Source organism: Rhodamnia argentea, chromosome 9, assembly GCF_020921035.1.
Source record: "Rhodamnia argentea isolate NSW1041297 chromosome 9, ASM2092103v1, whole genome shotgun sequence".
NCBI classification, from domain to species: domain Eukaryota; kingdom Viridiplantae; phylum Streptophyta; class Magnoliopsida; order Myrtales; family Myrtaceae; genus Rhodamnia; species Rhodamnia argentea.
This window is the reverse complement of record NC_063158.1, coordinates 20,440,998-20,455,319: the sequence shown is the minus strand read 5'-3', so window position 1 is coordinate 20,455,319 and position 14,322 is coordinate 20,440,998. Positions and strand designations below refer to the sequence as shown.

Here is a 14,322-nt window from a genome sequence, read left to right as displayed (position 1 = left end):
TAGACACATAGGGACTCCCTGAATATTAAAGACACTTGGGAACTAGAAAGGAATTAAAGACAACCTGAAACCAGAAAGCATTAAAGACTTGGAGACTTGCACTTCTTCAGCAATATCGCCCACCAGGCAGGACCAATAGATAATCATCATGGGAAGCCTCCAAATGACCAGGGAAATAACTTAGATAAGTTCCCCATCGGTGCATTATTAGTCCGCAACAAAATCAGCAACTATCTTGGAGAAATCGAGTTTAGTCGGTTGGGTCAGGCGTCGATAACTTCTGAGTCGGCTACTCGGGTACTAGCGTTCTTGTCAGCGTCTCCAGGGTTGATCCACAGTAGCGAGTTATAGTAGAAATTAGTTTTGGCCTGAATGAACAATGGAGTTGTTGGACTTGCTGACGAACCAGATCAAAACTTATAGATGGTCCCGATGTGTCGGATGCTCCCGCATCACACACTTTTGCTAGTCAAAAGTAGCGATCATTTTCAAAAAAATATTTTCAAAATTATTCATTAATTTTTCATGAAATAAATTGAGCATGAGGGAATGCCGATCAGGGAAACCTACTGAAAAAGGTCATGGATGACGTTTTAGGGTCATCAAGATTGCTAGTCCCATATCCTTCAAGTTCACTCCTCAACGCAGACTTTGAGTGAGCCTTCACATTCCGAAGCCAGTCTGTGTATTAGATCCGTGGTAAAAGCGGCTGAGGATGGATGGAGAGCGGTCACGGGAATAAATCTCTACAGAGAACCAAAAAGCAGGCAAAGATTTTTCGTTTTTGCACCGTGCATTTTGAATTTTGTCTTTTCATATCGATTTGCATCGTGACATTCCCACTTGTTTACAGAAATCGGCATTTGTCGTTCCTAAGTCTAGACCCTTGCCGTCCGCAATTGTCGCCAACCTCAGATGATCGCCGCCCGGCCCCATTTGGACTGGATCTTGTCTGCGAACTTTGTCGCAAAGCTTGAGCTCTCATGACCAGGAGCGCAAGCTCTGTGAGGGAGCGGCAATGATGCCGGCGGCAAGAGGCATCGGCGACAGCATTGTAATCTCTTTGAATAATGGGTCTTTCGAATTTTGAGGAGATGCAAAATGAAAATTTTTGATAAGCGAGAATGATTTTTTAAAAATGATAGCAAATTACAAGATGAATTTTTTTTTTTTTTTTGTAATTTGTCTTTCTTAAACATGGCCAGGGAGAATATGGCTTTCATCTCTCTCGATATATCTCTCGATAAGACTTAACAAAACTGTAATTCGGACAACACATTCCAATTTAAATGAATGCGTACATGGGGTGTGTTTCGTAGCTAGTCAAAAGAATCATCAAGAGAGTTCAAAGCAAGTGGACATCATCCTTAGAGGTCGTCGATGACGTTCAAGATTGCTCGCGGCCCACATTCTTCACACCCACGCGTCAATGCGAGTTTGACCCCACCTTTGCCGTCACTTCGAGACTTAGATCGGCGGCACGTCGACATCCGTCACATTCTCGGCGCGCTCTATCGGTTACAATTTAAAGAATATTCTTAATACCGTTAACAAAAATAAGTGAACAAAAAACTATTTTCGTCATTTTATAAAAACGTTTTAGACGGTAACAGATTTCAAGCGATATAAACAGTGACGCATTCGGTGACGTTGCCTATTTCTAGCTCCATGGAGAATATAAGGCGACGGGATTCACGGTCTCCCGATAAGCTAATTCTGACTGTTTGACTTCGTCTGATGTTAGGAAAGATATCAGAGATTTCTCGTGAAAACACCAACTCCGTTCAGTCGAATACGAGAATCTGTCGATCTTTTTTTATTCTATTCCATAAGGAGGGGCCGTGTGACGTGCAAAATCTGTGTGTGGTTCTGGAACGGAGATTCTTCGGACCGAACAGCGCCCGTAGCTGACATTGGCTCAATCTGAACGGAATTATGAGAAAGCATTGCGGAATCATTATGGAGGTATGCGTTACAACACTTCTTGCACAGACGTGCAGGCTCTCGATGAGAGATCAAGACCTATTCTTTCGCGATGGTACCGTTGCAATTTTCAAGAAAAGAAAAGAAAACAAAACATCGAATGTCCGAGGAATTAGGAACTGCCCCTTCGATAGAACTCGAGCCCGATCAATGTCGTGCTACATAGAAGGACTCTCTTTCCTTTTTCTTCCCTCATTTTCTGGGTTTTCTTATCAATCAAGGCTGAAAAATGTAAGGAAGGAGCCGGACGAGATGATTATATAACATCATCATATGTACTGAGCATTGTGGTCCTTGCATCAATTGTCATTTTTAGCAATATTTGAGGTTTCGAAAGTAAATTTAAGACCTGACTTTGAACTTAGCACCGCATAAGAAATTGAGAGAGCCGAGTTAATACTTTTGGGTGCATTTATTTCGCGAAAAATGAATAATTTAAAAAATATTTTCCTAAAAATAATAGCTTGTATCACTTGAAATAATTAATCAATAAAAATGTAATATTATGAACAGAATTTTTTGTCTAAATATTTTTGTGGAAGATGAAATTTTCTTCGTTCATACATTTTTTGTAAACGATACAAGCAATTATTTTGAGATTTATATTTATTGAATTATTTAATTTTTGCTTAATAATCGGAGCCTTCATTTATACTCGTATGGTAATCTGACAGTGCGCATTCAGTTATTTGGAACGAATGAATGGCTAGATAGAAAACACGAGCAATTACTTCCTCTGAAAATCTACGAGGTTCTATGTCCCTTTGATCTTGGAAAAATGAAATTGCATGGGAAATGCAACGAGATAATTAAAGGGTAAGATAACATTGTAACTTTAAATGGAATATAGAAAATAGATGTTTGCGTTTGTAACCGGAAAAACAATATACCCTCATATCCAATTTTGCATCTCGCCAAAATTGGTTGGTGTTGACACCTAAATTTTGGCTATTCTCTTTAGTCATGAATTTTTGCATAAAAATTAGGGACTGACTTTAATCCCTAGAAAAAATATTCAAATCATTTTTCATATAGGATAGTTTATTTTATGCATTACGTTTCGAAGATGACAACGAGAAGGACAATGTCGAAGGTTTCTCGACGTCTGTGGTGAAACCGAACGATAGGGACTCCATTAGCGGGACGGTAGTGAGGAGGACTGGTGGTGATAGTTTTGAAAGGATTCAACCAAAGGAAGTGAATCCTTTTCTTCGCAGGGACATGCAGGGGCTAGGTCGGCCAGTAGGATATCTTCTAAGGTTCATATGGTGCTGTTTATAAGGCTAGAGATAGAAGGACGTCAGAACTTGTTGCCATCAAAGTGATATCAGTTAGAGAAGGGGAGATTTGGTGAACCAGAATTGATTTCTCCAGAATAGGTCTTAAAAAGAATAGATCTCAACTTGCAAAGCGGGGGAGGTTTTCACACGTCCAAATCCCAAAAGATACGAAAAAGAAAACCGAATAGATTGCATGGTGAAAGCACGAAATTCTCGGAAAATCCTCACAGATCAAAACAGCTCCAACAGCTTTGTACTTCCCTAAAGATACATAGAGAAATCTGATCTGTTTTTGAAAAAAAAAGCTCAAGCGGTCTTTGTCTATAAAAAGAACTCACGTCCTTCTTCACTGGGGCGACTGGAGAGTATTATTGTGCAGAAGGGGGGGCCTTTCGTTGAAAAAGAAAGGGATTCGTCCAAAAAGGGTTTTCGGAGAGAGAGAAGAGTAAGAGGGAAGACTTCCTTGAAAAAGTATCACAGGGGCAGAAAAGTTGGATGAGGTTTTGTTTAAAAACAGAGTGAGTTTCGTCCAGCTAGAGAAAGAGAGAAGTGTGAGCAGGGGGGCTTCGTCCAGTGTGAAGAACAAAAAAAGAATAGAGAAAGGGGACAGTATGTTAGTGCAGAAAAGTGAGAGAGAGAGCTTCGTTCAGTGAAGGTAGAAAAGAGGGAGGGCTCAGAAAACTTGGGGAAAAACGAAGTGAGTTCGAGACGGAGTTCGAAGGTTTTCCCGCAAGGGTCGAAACCCTCCTCCATTCCAAGCTCATTAATGCACTGATCCTCCCTTGTGACAAACTCCCCCGCACGCTAATTCTCCTTCGCTGACCTTTTGTTGCCGCCACCGTTCTGCCGTCGCCCTTCATGGCCCCGTCGACACCCACCGGTTGCATTCGTCTTAAACAAATCCATTCTGGCGAGTCAGAAGTCTTTTAGTTGAACCAGTGGAGTCCTGGCGTGAAAGTCGACAATCTTGAAGTCCTCTTGGCATGACGTGCTGCCATAAGTCTGCAGAAGATGCGAGAAGCACATAAAAGCAATAAAGGAGAGAAAATTTGTTGCTTTTGTTAACAGTTCGCTTTTGTCCCATTATTCCATTACTTTGTTGACCAGAAAGCTCAAACAATCCAAGTCTAGCGAAGGAGCATCACCTGCAATGATTCGGATGATGCCTGCAGCATTGATGAACCACTACTGACCTACATCGGCGCCACCATCAAGTCCAGCGCGAGTCTCTCGTTTGAGCCGATCCTCATCCACAAGTCCCATCTGGATCCAAACGAGGAACGAAAATCTGAATTTTTTTCAGATTAGGTAAAATTCGATTTGTTCATATTTCATTTCTTGTTTTTTATTATGTGAATATTGGATGATTTTCGTTTAGGAAAATTTTATCTATGTTTAGGCAAGTCTTGTCTATTGATATTGCAATATATGATAATTGCTTATCCGATTTTTTTTCCCCTTCTTTCCGGCATCGTTAGCATGTTTTATAGATTAGAAAACCGTTTCGAATCAGAGGGGTGATTCCCTACCAACAACGTGCAAATTCGGACTAATCTCAATCCCGAGATTTGTCTCGATGGCACGGGGATCAAGATATCTAATCTTAACCACCAGATTTGATTCTTCGATCCAATTCGTTATCTAATTCAAATCGAAAGATATTTTCATAAATGATCATGCATGATTTGATTTGTCAAATAAAAAAATAAAAAAAAATCCATTCAAAACACCAAAAATATCTCATTCGTGTAAATTGCATATAGTTTAGAACATGCTATTTAGGTAGATTGAACACATGCATTTTACATATGCACGTTGTTTAGGCCTAGTCGCATAACGTCATTTTCATGTCGCATTGATTAGTCATGTAATATATTTTGCCACGTCATCAAAGTTTGACATATCATATAGTTCGGCATGTCATTTCGTCATATTATTTTTTTTACGGTGTCGTATTATACGTTATGTCATAAATTTGATAAGTCATTGATGCCATGTCGCATTCATACGTCATTTAGAATAAGGCTCGTTCATTTTAAATTAGTAGATTAGTCTAGTCTAATATAACACGTCATTTAGATTAAATTCATGTCATTTTTGCATAACATGTAGGTTAGAATTCACGTTGCTTTGCATGTCATTAGGATTCAAAAACTATTAAAAAAAAACCATCATGCATTCATGTCATATTAGAATAGTCGTCACTTTTTTCATCTCGTTAGAATAATTGTGTTCTCGAAATACCATCACATTCATGCATTGCATCATCCATTTAAATTATAAAAAAAACAATTACACCATTGGAACTTTAAATCACAATCTTCGAAAGTTGCCGACTCAGATAATTTTCATTGAAATGAAAGGTACCGAAAGGGAGTTAATAGAAATATTAGCGTAACCAAGTTCCCGAACTCAATCTCCAGTTCTTAGGAATAAAGTATTTCTCTCGATACTTTATTTAGGTGACTAATCAGCCTACCATAAAATGATTAGTGGCGATTCTAATTTGAAAATCTTTTTGCTTGTTAAATAGTGAACCATAAGTCGCGATTTGGTATGGACTTGGAAGAGTCCGAGTTAAGTTAATTAGATAATTAGCTTGATAATCCATTAGCCTAGAAACTTGATTTTTAGGTCGCGACAGGTGGGGGCATCGAGGGATTCCCAATTCAAAAGTCGGAGGCTACCCCGTTCCAATCTTATTAGTTGCTGCTAAATTGCTCTGAATTAAGATCTAGGAAGTACCGATACTTTTCGGGGAAATTTTGTGTCATGTAATATCGTGTCGTTTCTGACACTCTTTGACACTTTTCGACATGCGATCAACATGTGATCAACGCTCTAGATTTGCCAGCAATACGCGAGTCTAGCATGCCGATACATTATTTCGACATACACGGGGTCAATTCCAAGCATTTTCAATAAATTAGGGATCAAAATGTAAATTTATCAAATATATATAATATAATATAAGAAGAAGAAATTTACCGCTGATATAATAATTTATCTTGCATATGTAAAAATATATTTAATATATAACGTGTCCCAACGTATCGAAATTCTTTATTTTTTGAGAAATGACGTGTCGGTGTATCGCGTCGTATCTCGTATCGCGTGTCGGTATTGGTGCTACTTAGATTGAGATTACCTGCATAAATCGAGGACGTGGACTTATCTAATTCATATAGGGCATTTCACAATTTCTAATGTTCATTCCCCAAATAAAACAAAATTGAAATCGAGTTTTACTTATCGTTTAGGAAAACGGTAATTATGCCAGCGGATACATTATCATCAACTGGAGGGCAGACTTCTAGAAGCGAAATCGGACTCCACCGAAATCCAAGTAAAAAATTCCTATCTCTATATTTGTCCAATCAGTCGTAAACATACGATTCCACTCATCTTCCCGCAAATATCTATGCTCAATTTCAGCAATTCCGTGTGCGACACGTGTGCAAATTTAACCGAAAGAAAGGAGAGCTCTCGCGCTATTTTAGGGCTTCTCGTCTGGAAGGAAAACATTCCGACCAAAAAAAAAAAAAATTCTAGAAGTAAAACATAAAAATACAAAAAAAAAAAAGTCAACCCTTCTAGAAGATGAAGTGTGCCACTCCTTAAGTTTGTTTCTGCCTCCTGGGATCCCCCCCCGCCACGTGACCGTCGAGCGTCGTCACCGGCTAAGAATAGACACCACATGAACAACTTCCCCATCTAGAAAATCGCTTTCCTTATATATACTGGAGCTTCAACCTTCTATCTGCATCAACTTCTTCCTGGTTCTGTTCTCAGAAACAGACACCAAGAATCTCTCTCTCTATCTCTCTCCGCCGTCTGCTTGTGATCTTGGTACGTCTCTCTCTTTGTCTCAACACAGCATTCCGGCAGGTCGGTGTGAATTCGGCATTTCTTTGTTCATGTTCTTGTCTCTATAGGCAAGAGAGAGGAACAAAAGAACCTTGTCTTTTGATTTTTCTTCCCTCTCGCACGTATAATGTACGTGCCCAGCTTCTGTCTGCCATCGTTCTTGTTCCGGCGTAGCTCTGGTTCTTTTGCCGGTTTCTCTTTCTCATTGCCACATTCCTTTGTTTTGTTCTTCTTTGTTGATCTTCATTAGAGGGCCATTCATTTTTTTTCAATTTTTTTTTTCCAGAGGAAGAGACTGTGACAAGACCATGGACAAAGACGAGAAAAAATCGGAGCAGCCGGACGGTGGCGGTGGTGGAAACAATGGGAAGGACCAGAAGGTGTCCTTCTTCAAGCTGTTTGCCTTTGCAGACCATCTCGATGTAATTTTCATGGTGGTTGGCACCATCTCTGCCGTCGCCAGCGGGCTTGCACAGCCTCTCATGACGCTCATATTTGGGAAGCTCATCAACTCTTTCGGCTCCACCGACCGCGACCACGTCGTTAAAGAAGTCTCTAAGGTATAAGCATATTGTGTTTAGCTCTCGTTCTTTTCTAATCGGTCGGATTTTTTGCTACCCGGAAAACGGCATTGCTTGCCCGAAGCTTCGACGAGTAATTAAAATCAATTATCAAGAAAACACTCGAAATCAGGATCGATACTTTTCCGGGTTTGAAGGCAAACCTTGCAAGATCTCATTTTCCCTGTTCAATGCTTTAGTTCTTATACATATGAACGTGAGGAGAACCATGTGACTCTTTCTATGTTCTGCACTTTGTTGGGTCTTTCAAGAAAAGGTAAGAGAAGACATCAATGGAGGAAAACGTCTCAGTCAGTGAAGTTCATGCTTTACGAGTTCTGTTCTGGTCTGACTTAACTTAGACATACGTTTGGCATAGTAGTAAGCATTTATTAATTAGGTGAAATTGGTACCTAAATTGGCCAGTGGTGAAAGCAGACCTGCCCTCTTTCTGCCTGCACATACATAATTTCTTTGAATAAATTTCTCGTGAGGGCGTGGCATTTTTGTTTAGATTTCGTTTGCAATGCGTCCTTCAGTCAATTTTATTTAAAATGCTAATTCCACCACTGAACTAATCTTATGGCTGAGAAGGAAAGGTTCTGATTTTCAGTCGCGGTTGAGTTACCATCCACATTTTCTAACTCTATGCACCATCCTGAGCAGGATGCCGCCTTCTTTCCTGTATACGTTAGTTTACGCTAATAATGGTCAACGATCATACCTTTTCGACTTTCAGGTGGCTGTCTTGTTTTTGTACTTGGCTCTTGGCACCGGAGTCGCCTCTTTTCTCCGTAAGTGCAATCAGATTCTGTCTTCGCAGTTTTCTTTGACATTACTGTGCTTGAGTATGTCAATGCTTGGTCATGTCCTTTGGTTTTTTCTACTGATTGCATAAATGGGGATTCAAAAGAAAGTTATGTTCTGTTTGATGTTGGTTTCAGGATCTATCCATGTTGTTCAGATCTAGCTAGAATTATATTTACTGACAGTAACATAGAATGTAGCATGACACCGAAAGTTCTCTGTAATGATTAATTAGTTTCCGCTTCTTTGGTCATACTCGTTCTTCTTTGTTGTTCGTATCTAATCTAGCTTCTCCGTAAGATCTGCAATTGAAGGCTTAATTGCTGTATATGTTGCAGAGGTAGCTTGTTGGATGGTCACTGGAGAGAGGCAAGCGACGCGGATTCGAGGTTTATACTTGAAAACAATACTAAGACAGGACATTGCCTTCTTCGACACTGAAACAACGACCGGAGAGGTCATTGGGAGGATGTCGGGAGACACCATTCTCATTCAGGATGCAATGGGAGAAAAGGTAGAGAAAGGGCTGGCACTTGCTCTTTTTTCATCATTGTACCAGGAAAACCATGATGATTGGGAAGGTATTGTCATATGTCCCCAATTGACTCCTGTACCTGAAGTTTCATTTGCAACTCGTAGGTTGGCAAGTTTGTACAACTGCTGGCGACATTCTTAGGAGGTTTCGCGGTCGCTTTTACAAAAGGATGGCTTCTTGCCTTGGTTCTCCTCACTTGCATTCCTCTCATCGTTATTGCCGGAGGCTCCATGGCGTTGATCATGTCTAAAATGTCGAGTCAAGGGCAGGTTGCCTATGCAGCAGCTGGAAATGTTGTAGAGCAGACTGTGGGGGCGATTAGAACGGTAAGTAGTAGAGAGATTTATAAACGTTGAAACCTTAAAATGCAATTAGGAATTGCAAGGATTTTCTTCTTGTCCAAATTTTGATCTTTTTTCTTTTCCATCGCTAGGTTGCATCCTTCACGGGAGAAAAGAGAGCGATAGAAAAATATGACAGCAAGCTGGAAGTTGCATATAAAGCCAGTGTAAAACAAGGGCTCGTGTCCGGCACGGGGCTTGGAGTTGTTCTGTTAATTGTGTTCTGCACTTACGGACTTGCTGTGTGGTACGGATCCAAGTTGATCATAGAGAAAGGATACAATGGCGGGCAAATCATCAATGTCATTATGGCCATTATGGTTGGCGGACTGTGAGTGCTGTGCTTTCTTTTTCTTCCATCTCCTCTTTTTATCAGTTTGCAAATTTACAGAAGAAATTCTCATCATTCTCAAATGGACATTTCTTGGTCTGTAGGTCCCTGGGCCAGACATCTCCTTGCCTAAGTGCATTTGCATCGGGACAAGCCGCAGCGTACAAGATGTTTGAGACCATTGATAGAAAACCACTTATCGACTCCTATGACACCTCTGGAAGGATATTGAATGATATAAAAGGTGACATTGAGCTTAGGGATGTTCATTTTAGGTACCCGGCGAGGCCAGACGTGCAAATCTTTGCTGGATTTTCTTTGACGGTCCCAAGCGGCAAAACTGCAGCTCTGGTCGGTCAAAGTGGCAGTGGGAAATCCACAGTCATCAGCTTGCTCGAGAGGTTCTATGATCCTGATTCTGGTGAAGTGCTCATCGATGGCGTCAATTTGAAGGAGCTTCAGCTTAAATGGATCAGGGAGAAAATTGGATTAGTTGGTCAGGAACCTGTCTTGTTTTTAACAACTATAAGAGAGAACATAGCCTACGGAAAGGAAAACGCAACTGATGAGGAAATCAGAAAAGCGATTCAACTTGCCAATGCTGCAAAATTTGTCGACAAGCTGCCGAAGGTACCCCTATTCTTTTGATTTATCATACTATACCACTCATGATTGAAAATTTCTCATCTGATGTTTCGTCTCAGTTATCACTAATCACGAACATGATCAGGAAAGCCATCAAGCAGATGAACAGAAATCTTTAGTTACTTTCATATCTCGTATGTTGACTTCTCATTAGATGTTTCAAGGGGATAATCTTGATGGTCGAATGTGTCTGTAGGGCCTTGACACAATGGTAGGAGAGCATGGGGCACAATTATCCGGCGGACAAAAGCAGCGAATCGCCATAGCAAGGGCCATTCTAAAGAACCCAAGAATCCTCCTCCTTGATGAAGCAACAAGTGCACTTGATGCAGAATCTGAACGAGTCGTTCAGGATGCCTTGGAGAATGTCATGACGAACCGAACTACTGTTATAGTCGCACATCGCTTGACAACTATCAGAACTGCAGACACCATTGCAGTTGTGCACCGAGGCAAGATAGTGGAGCAAGGTAAACTAATACTTCAACCTCATCCGACATATTCTTATCATCTCTTTTTGACAACTAATTCACGTTGAGATGCTCGAATCCGACATTTAGGAACTCATGAGGAGCTGATCCAGGACCCTGAGGGGGGCTACTCGCAGCTTGTCCGTTTGCAAGAAGGAAACAAAGCCGGCGAAGAGAAACTTGGCCAGGTAGATACGAAACTGGATACGAATTTTGAAGCCGACAAGTTACTGGTTAGAACCATTAGCAAAAACTCATCTGGTAGACCATCCATGAGGAAATCTATAAGCAGAGGTTCATCAGGAAGCCGCCACTCTTTTGCTCTTGGCTATGGTGTTCCCGGTCCAATCAATCTCGTCAACATGGGTGAAGAGGAGGAACAATATGAGAGAACTGAACTGGACAATGAGAAGCGTCAGAGTGTATCCATCAGACGTCTTGCATATTTGAACAGGCCGGAGTTGCCGGTTCTGGTTCTCGCATCCCTTGCAGCCTTGATACATGGAGTGGTGTTTCCGATATTCGGGCTCTTGCTGTCTTCTGCTATCAAAATGTTCTATGAACCTCCGGAACAACTAAAGAAAGACTCCAATTTCTGGGCGCTCGTTTACATCGGTATGGGATGCATCACTCTAGTAGCCGTGCCGTGTCAGAACTACTTCTTCGGAATTGCTGGTGGCAAGTTAATTCGAAGGATACGATATTTGAGTTTTCAGAAGGTTGTACACCAACAAATCAGTTGGTTCGATGATCCTGCTAACTCAAGGTATGCTAGATTTATCTTCATACTTCTGCCCTTTCAACGTACTAGCATGTTTAATGCTAATGTACTCAGATAAATTCAAAGGTTATGCACCATGAAACGACCTAACAATCTCTTCCTTTTAAACTCTGCAGTGGTGCAATTGGTGCGAGATTGTCCACTGACGCATCAACGGTGCGGAGTCTCGTTGGCGACGCATTAGCTCTGATTGTCCAAAATATAGCAACAGTTACAGCGGGATTGTTCATAGCATTCATAGCAAACTGGATGTTGGCTCTCATAGTTCTTGCAGTGTCACCTTTGATACTCGCTCAAGGATTTGTCCAAGCGAAATTCCTGAAGGGTTTCAGTGCAGATGCCAAGGTCTGTCCGCCGGTTCAAACTGTTCCCTGTTCTTTACACTTTACATATGATTTCACATGACACTTTCTTTATTCCCACGTTACAGGAGAAATACGAGGAAGCTAGTCAAGTGGCGAATGATGCGGTCGGTAGCATCCGGACGGTGGCGTCCTTTTGCGCCGAGAAAAAGGTGATGGACTTGTACGAAGAGAAATGTCAAGGCCCAAAGGAGCAGGGCGTCCGGCTTGGGGTTGTGAGCGGGATTGGATTTGGCTTCTCCTTCTGTGCGCTCTACTGCGTAAATGCGTTCTTGTTCTACATTGGAGCTATACTGGTGCAACATGGGAAAGCAACCTTTTCAGAAGTTTTCAAGGTAAAATATTTGGGAGTTAAATTCTTCTTTTGGGGCACCTATACTTTTGTGTAATGACCCTTTTCAAGATGACACACTATTGACTATTGAGATCTGCAGGTGTTCTTTGCTTTAACAATTTCGGCAGTCGGGGTTTCCCAGAGCAGCGCGATGGCCCCAGATACTAACAAGGCGAAAGATTCGGCTGCTTCGATCTTTTCCATTTTGGATAGCAAGCCTCAGATAGACTCGAGCAACGATGAAGGAATTACGCTGGAGAATGTAACTGGAAACATAGAGTTGGAACACGTCAGTTTCAAATATCCGACAAGACCAGAGTTCCAAATCTTCAAAGACTTGTCCCTGACCATCCCCGCCGGCAAGGTAACAGCGACAACCCTCTCTCTCTCTCTCTCTCTCGGCTAGTTTATTGGAAACTGTAGATTTCGCCGACGAAGAAGATTATCCACTTCATTGGTGTTGTTAAGGGTAAAACTGAACCTTGAAACTTTTCCTTGCAGACCGTTGCTTTAGTCGGAGAAAGTGGCAGCGGGAAATCGACAGTGATTAGTCTTATTGAGAGATTCTACGATCCTGATTCCGGCCGTGTGCTTTTAGATCATGTGCTGCTTCAAAAGTTCAAGCTTAGTTGGCTGAGGCAACAGCTAGGTTTGGTAGGCCAAGAGCCTATCCTCTTCAACGAAACAATCCGCGACAACATTGCTTACGGTAAGCATGGCGGCGCCACTGAGGATGAGATCATTGCTGCTGCAAAGGCATCGAATGCACACAACTTCATATCTTCCCTGCCTCAAGGTTATGACACATCAGTTGGTGAGCGAGGAGTGCAATTATCTGGTGGACAGAAACAGAGGATAGCTATTGCCAGGGCTATTTTGAAGAATCCCAAGATACTTCTGCTTGACGAAGCCACGAGTGCATTGGATGCGGAATCGGAGAGGATCGTGCAAGAGGCACTAGACAGGGTTATGGTGAATCGGACAACTGTAGTTGTGGCTCACCGCCTTACGACGATAAAGCATGCCGATATAATTGCGGTTGTAAAGAATGGAGTTGTTGCCGAGCAGGGTAGGCACGACACTCTGATGAAGATAACTGACGGCGCTTATGCGTCGTTGGTGGCACTTCATGCAAGTGCTTCAAAGTGAAGGCTTCTATTCATAACAAAGGATAATTAAATCAGACATCATTGCAATTCTTTTCTTGTAGTGGACAATACTCATATAAGAATCTTCCTGAGGCCACACTTTCGAAAAAGATGTGAACAAGTATTTGGACAGTTCATCTTATGGCCTATTGAATGCAGCTGTTGCACGACTAAATTGTTATGGTCCTGGATATTGTGAAACCTACGGGGGCAGCACTTAGAATACTAGGACAACGATTCTCTCGTGCTCGACTGGTCAATACATGAGAAACTCAAGGCTTGAAACAACAAAGGCAGGAAAAGATAAATCATCCGAACAATATTAGTCAGTAGTCAGAGTCCCCTGTTGCGATTATGAGTCGCGCTGTTCAGGAAATGCAAGCATATTCAAGAGAAGAACTGCAACACTTCGACAGCAGATTGCATTGAGGTGTTGTCATTGACAGATATAACATGTACAGCAACAGTTACATGACCATGGACAGGTAAAACAATAAGTAGAGAGATCGGTACAGATCAGTGAACCACTACAGCCATATCATTCCTAGGGAAACTTCGGCGTTTCTCCACAGATGCTGATAGAAACCATCCTGGTTTAAATCACGAATGAGCAGATAGAATATGTATTAAATCACCTGAGTGACAAATAAATCATTACTAGTACTATGTCCCAACTAGAGGGGCGTGTTTAGGGCGGCACTTATCAATCACAACTATGAGGAACACAACCTAATGCTATCATCCCTTTATCACCCTGATTCTGTGGCCCCAAGCTAGGATTTGTATACTCTTGTTGAGTAACTGTGTCCTCTTTTTGACTAGAAAATAAAAGTTATAGTCTCCGATCTGCTTCAGGTGTCTCTAAGAGCAGTGTTATC

At 41.6% G+C, this 14,322-nt stretch overlaps 1 protein-coding gene across 3 annotated transcripts in view; it reads left to right on the top strand.

Moving 5' to 3' along the window:
• Positions 1-13,635, top strand: part of LOC115732035 (ABC transporter B family member 9-like) — a 57,674-nt gene extending 44,039 nt beyond the window's left edge. For 2 of the 3 annotated variants that reach the window (XM_048285211.1, XM_048285210.1), the window contains 10 exons: positions 8,836-9,011; positions 9,137-9,358; positions 9,466-9,704; positions 9,809-10,334; positions 10,546-10,819; positions 10,910-11,585; positions 11,717-11,945; positions 12,031-12,297; positions 12,397-12,660; positions 12,798-13,635. In XM_048285211.1, the coding sequence (XP_048141168.1) occupies positions 8,836-9,011; positions 9,137-9,358; positions 9,466-9,704; positions 9,809-10,334; positions 10,546-10,819; positions 10,910-11,585; positions 11,717-11,945; positions 12,031-12,297; positions 12,397-12,660; positions 12,798-13,445 (3,521 nt within the window). In that variant the 3' untranslated portion in view covers positions 13,446-13,635. Of the gene's footprint in view, positions 1-7,074; positions 7,113-7,416; positions 7,691-8,429; positions 8,485-8,835; positions 9,012-9,136; positions 9,359-9,465; positions 9,705-9,808; positions 10,335-10,545; positions 10,820-10,909; positions 11,586-11,716; positions 11,946-12,030; positions 12,298-12,396; positions 12,661-12,797 lie in introns of those variants that run through there. The other variant, XM_048285209.1, reaches the window with a different exon arrangement.
• Positions 13,636-14,322: the final 687 nt, after the last annotated feature.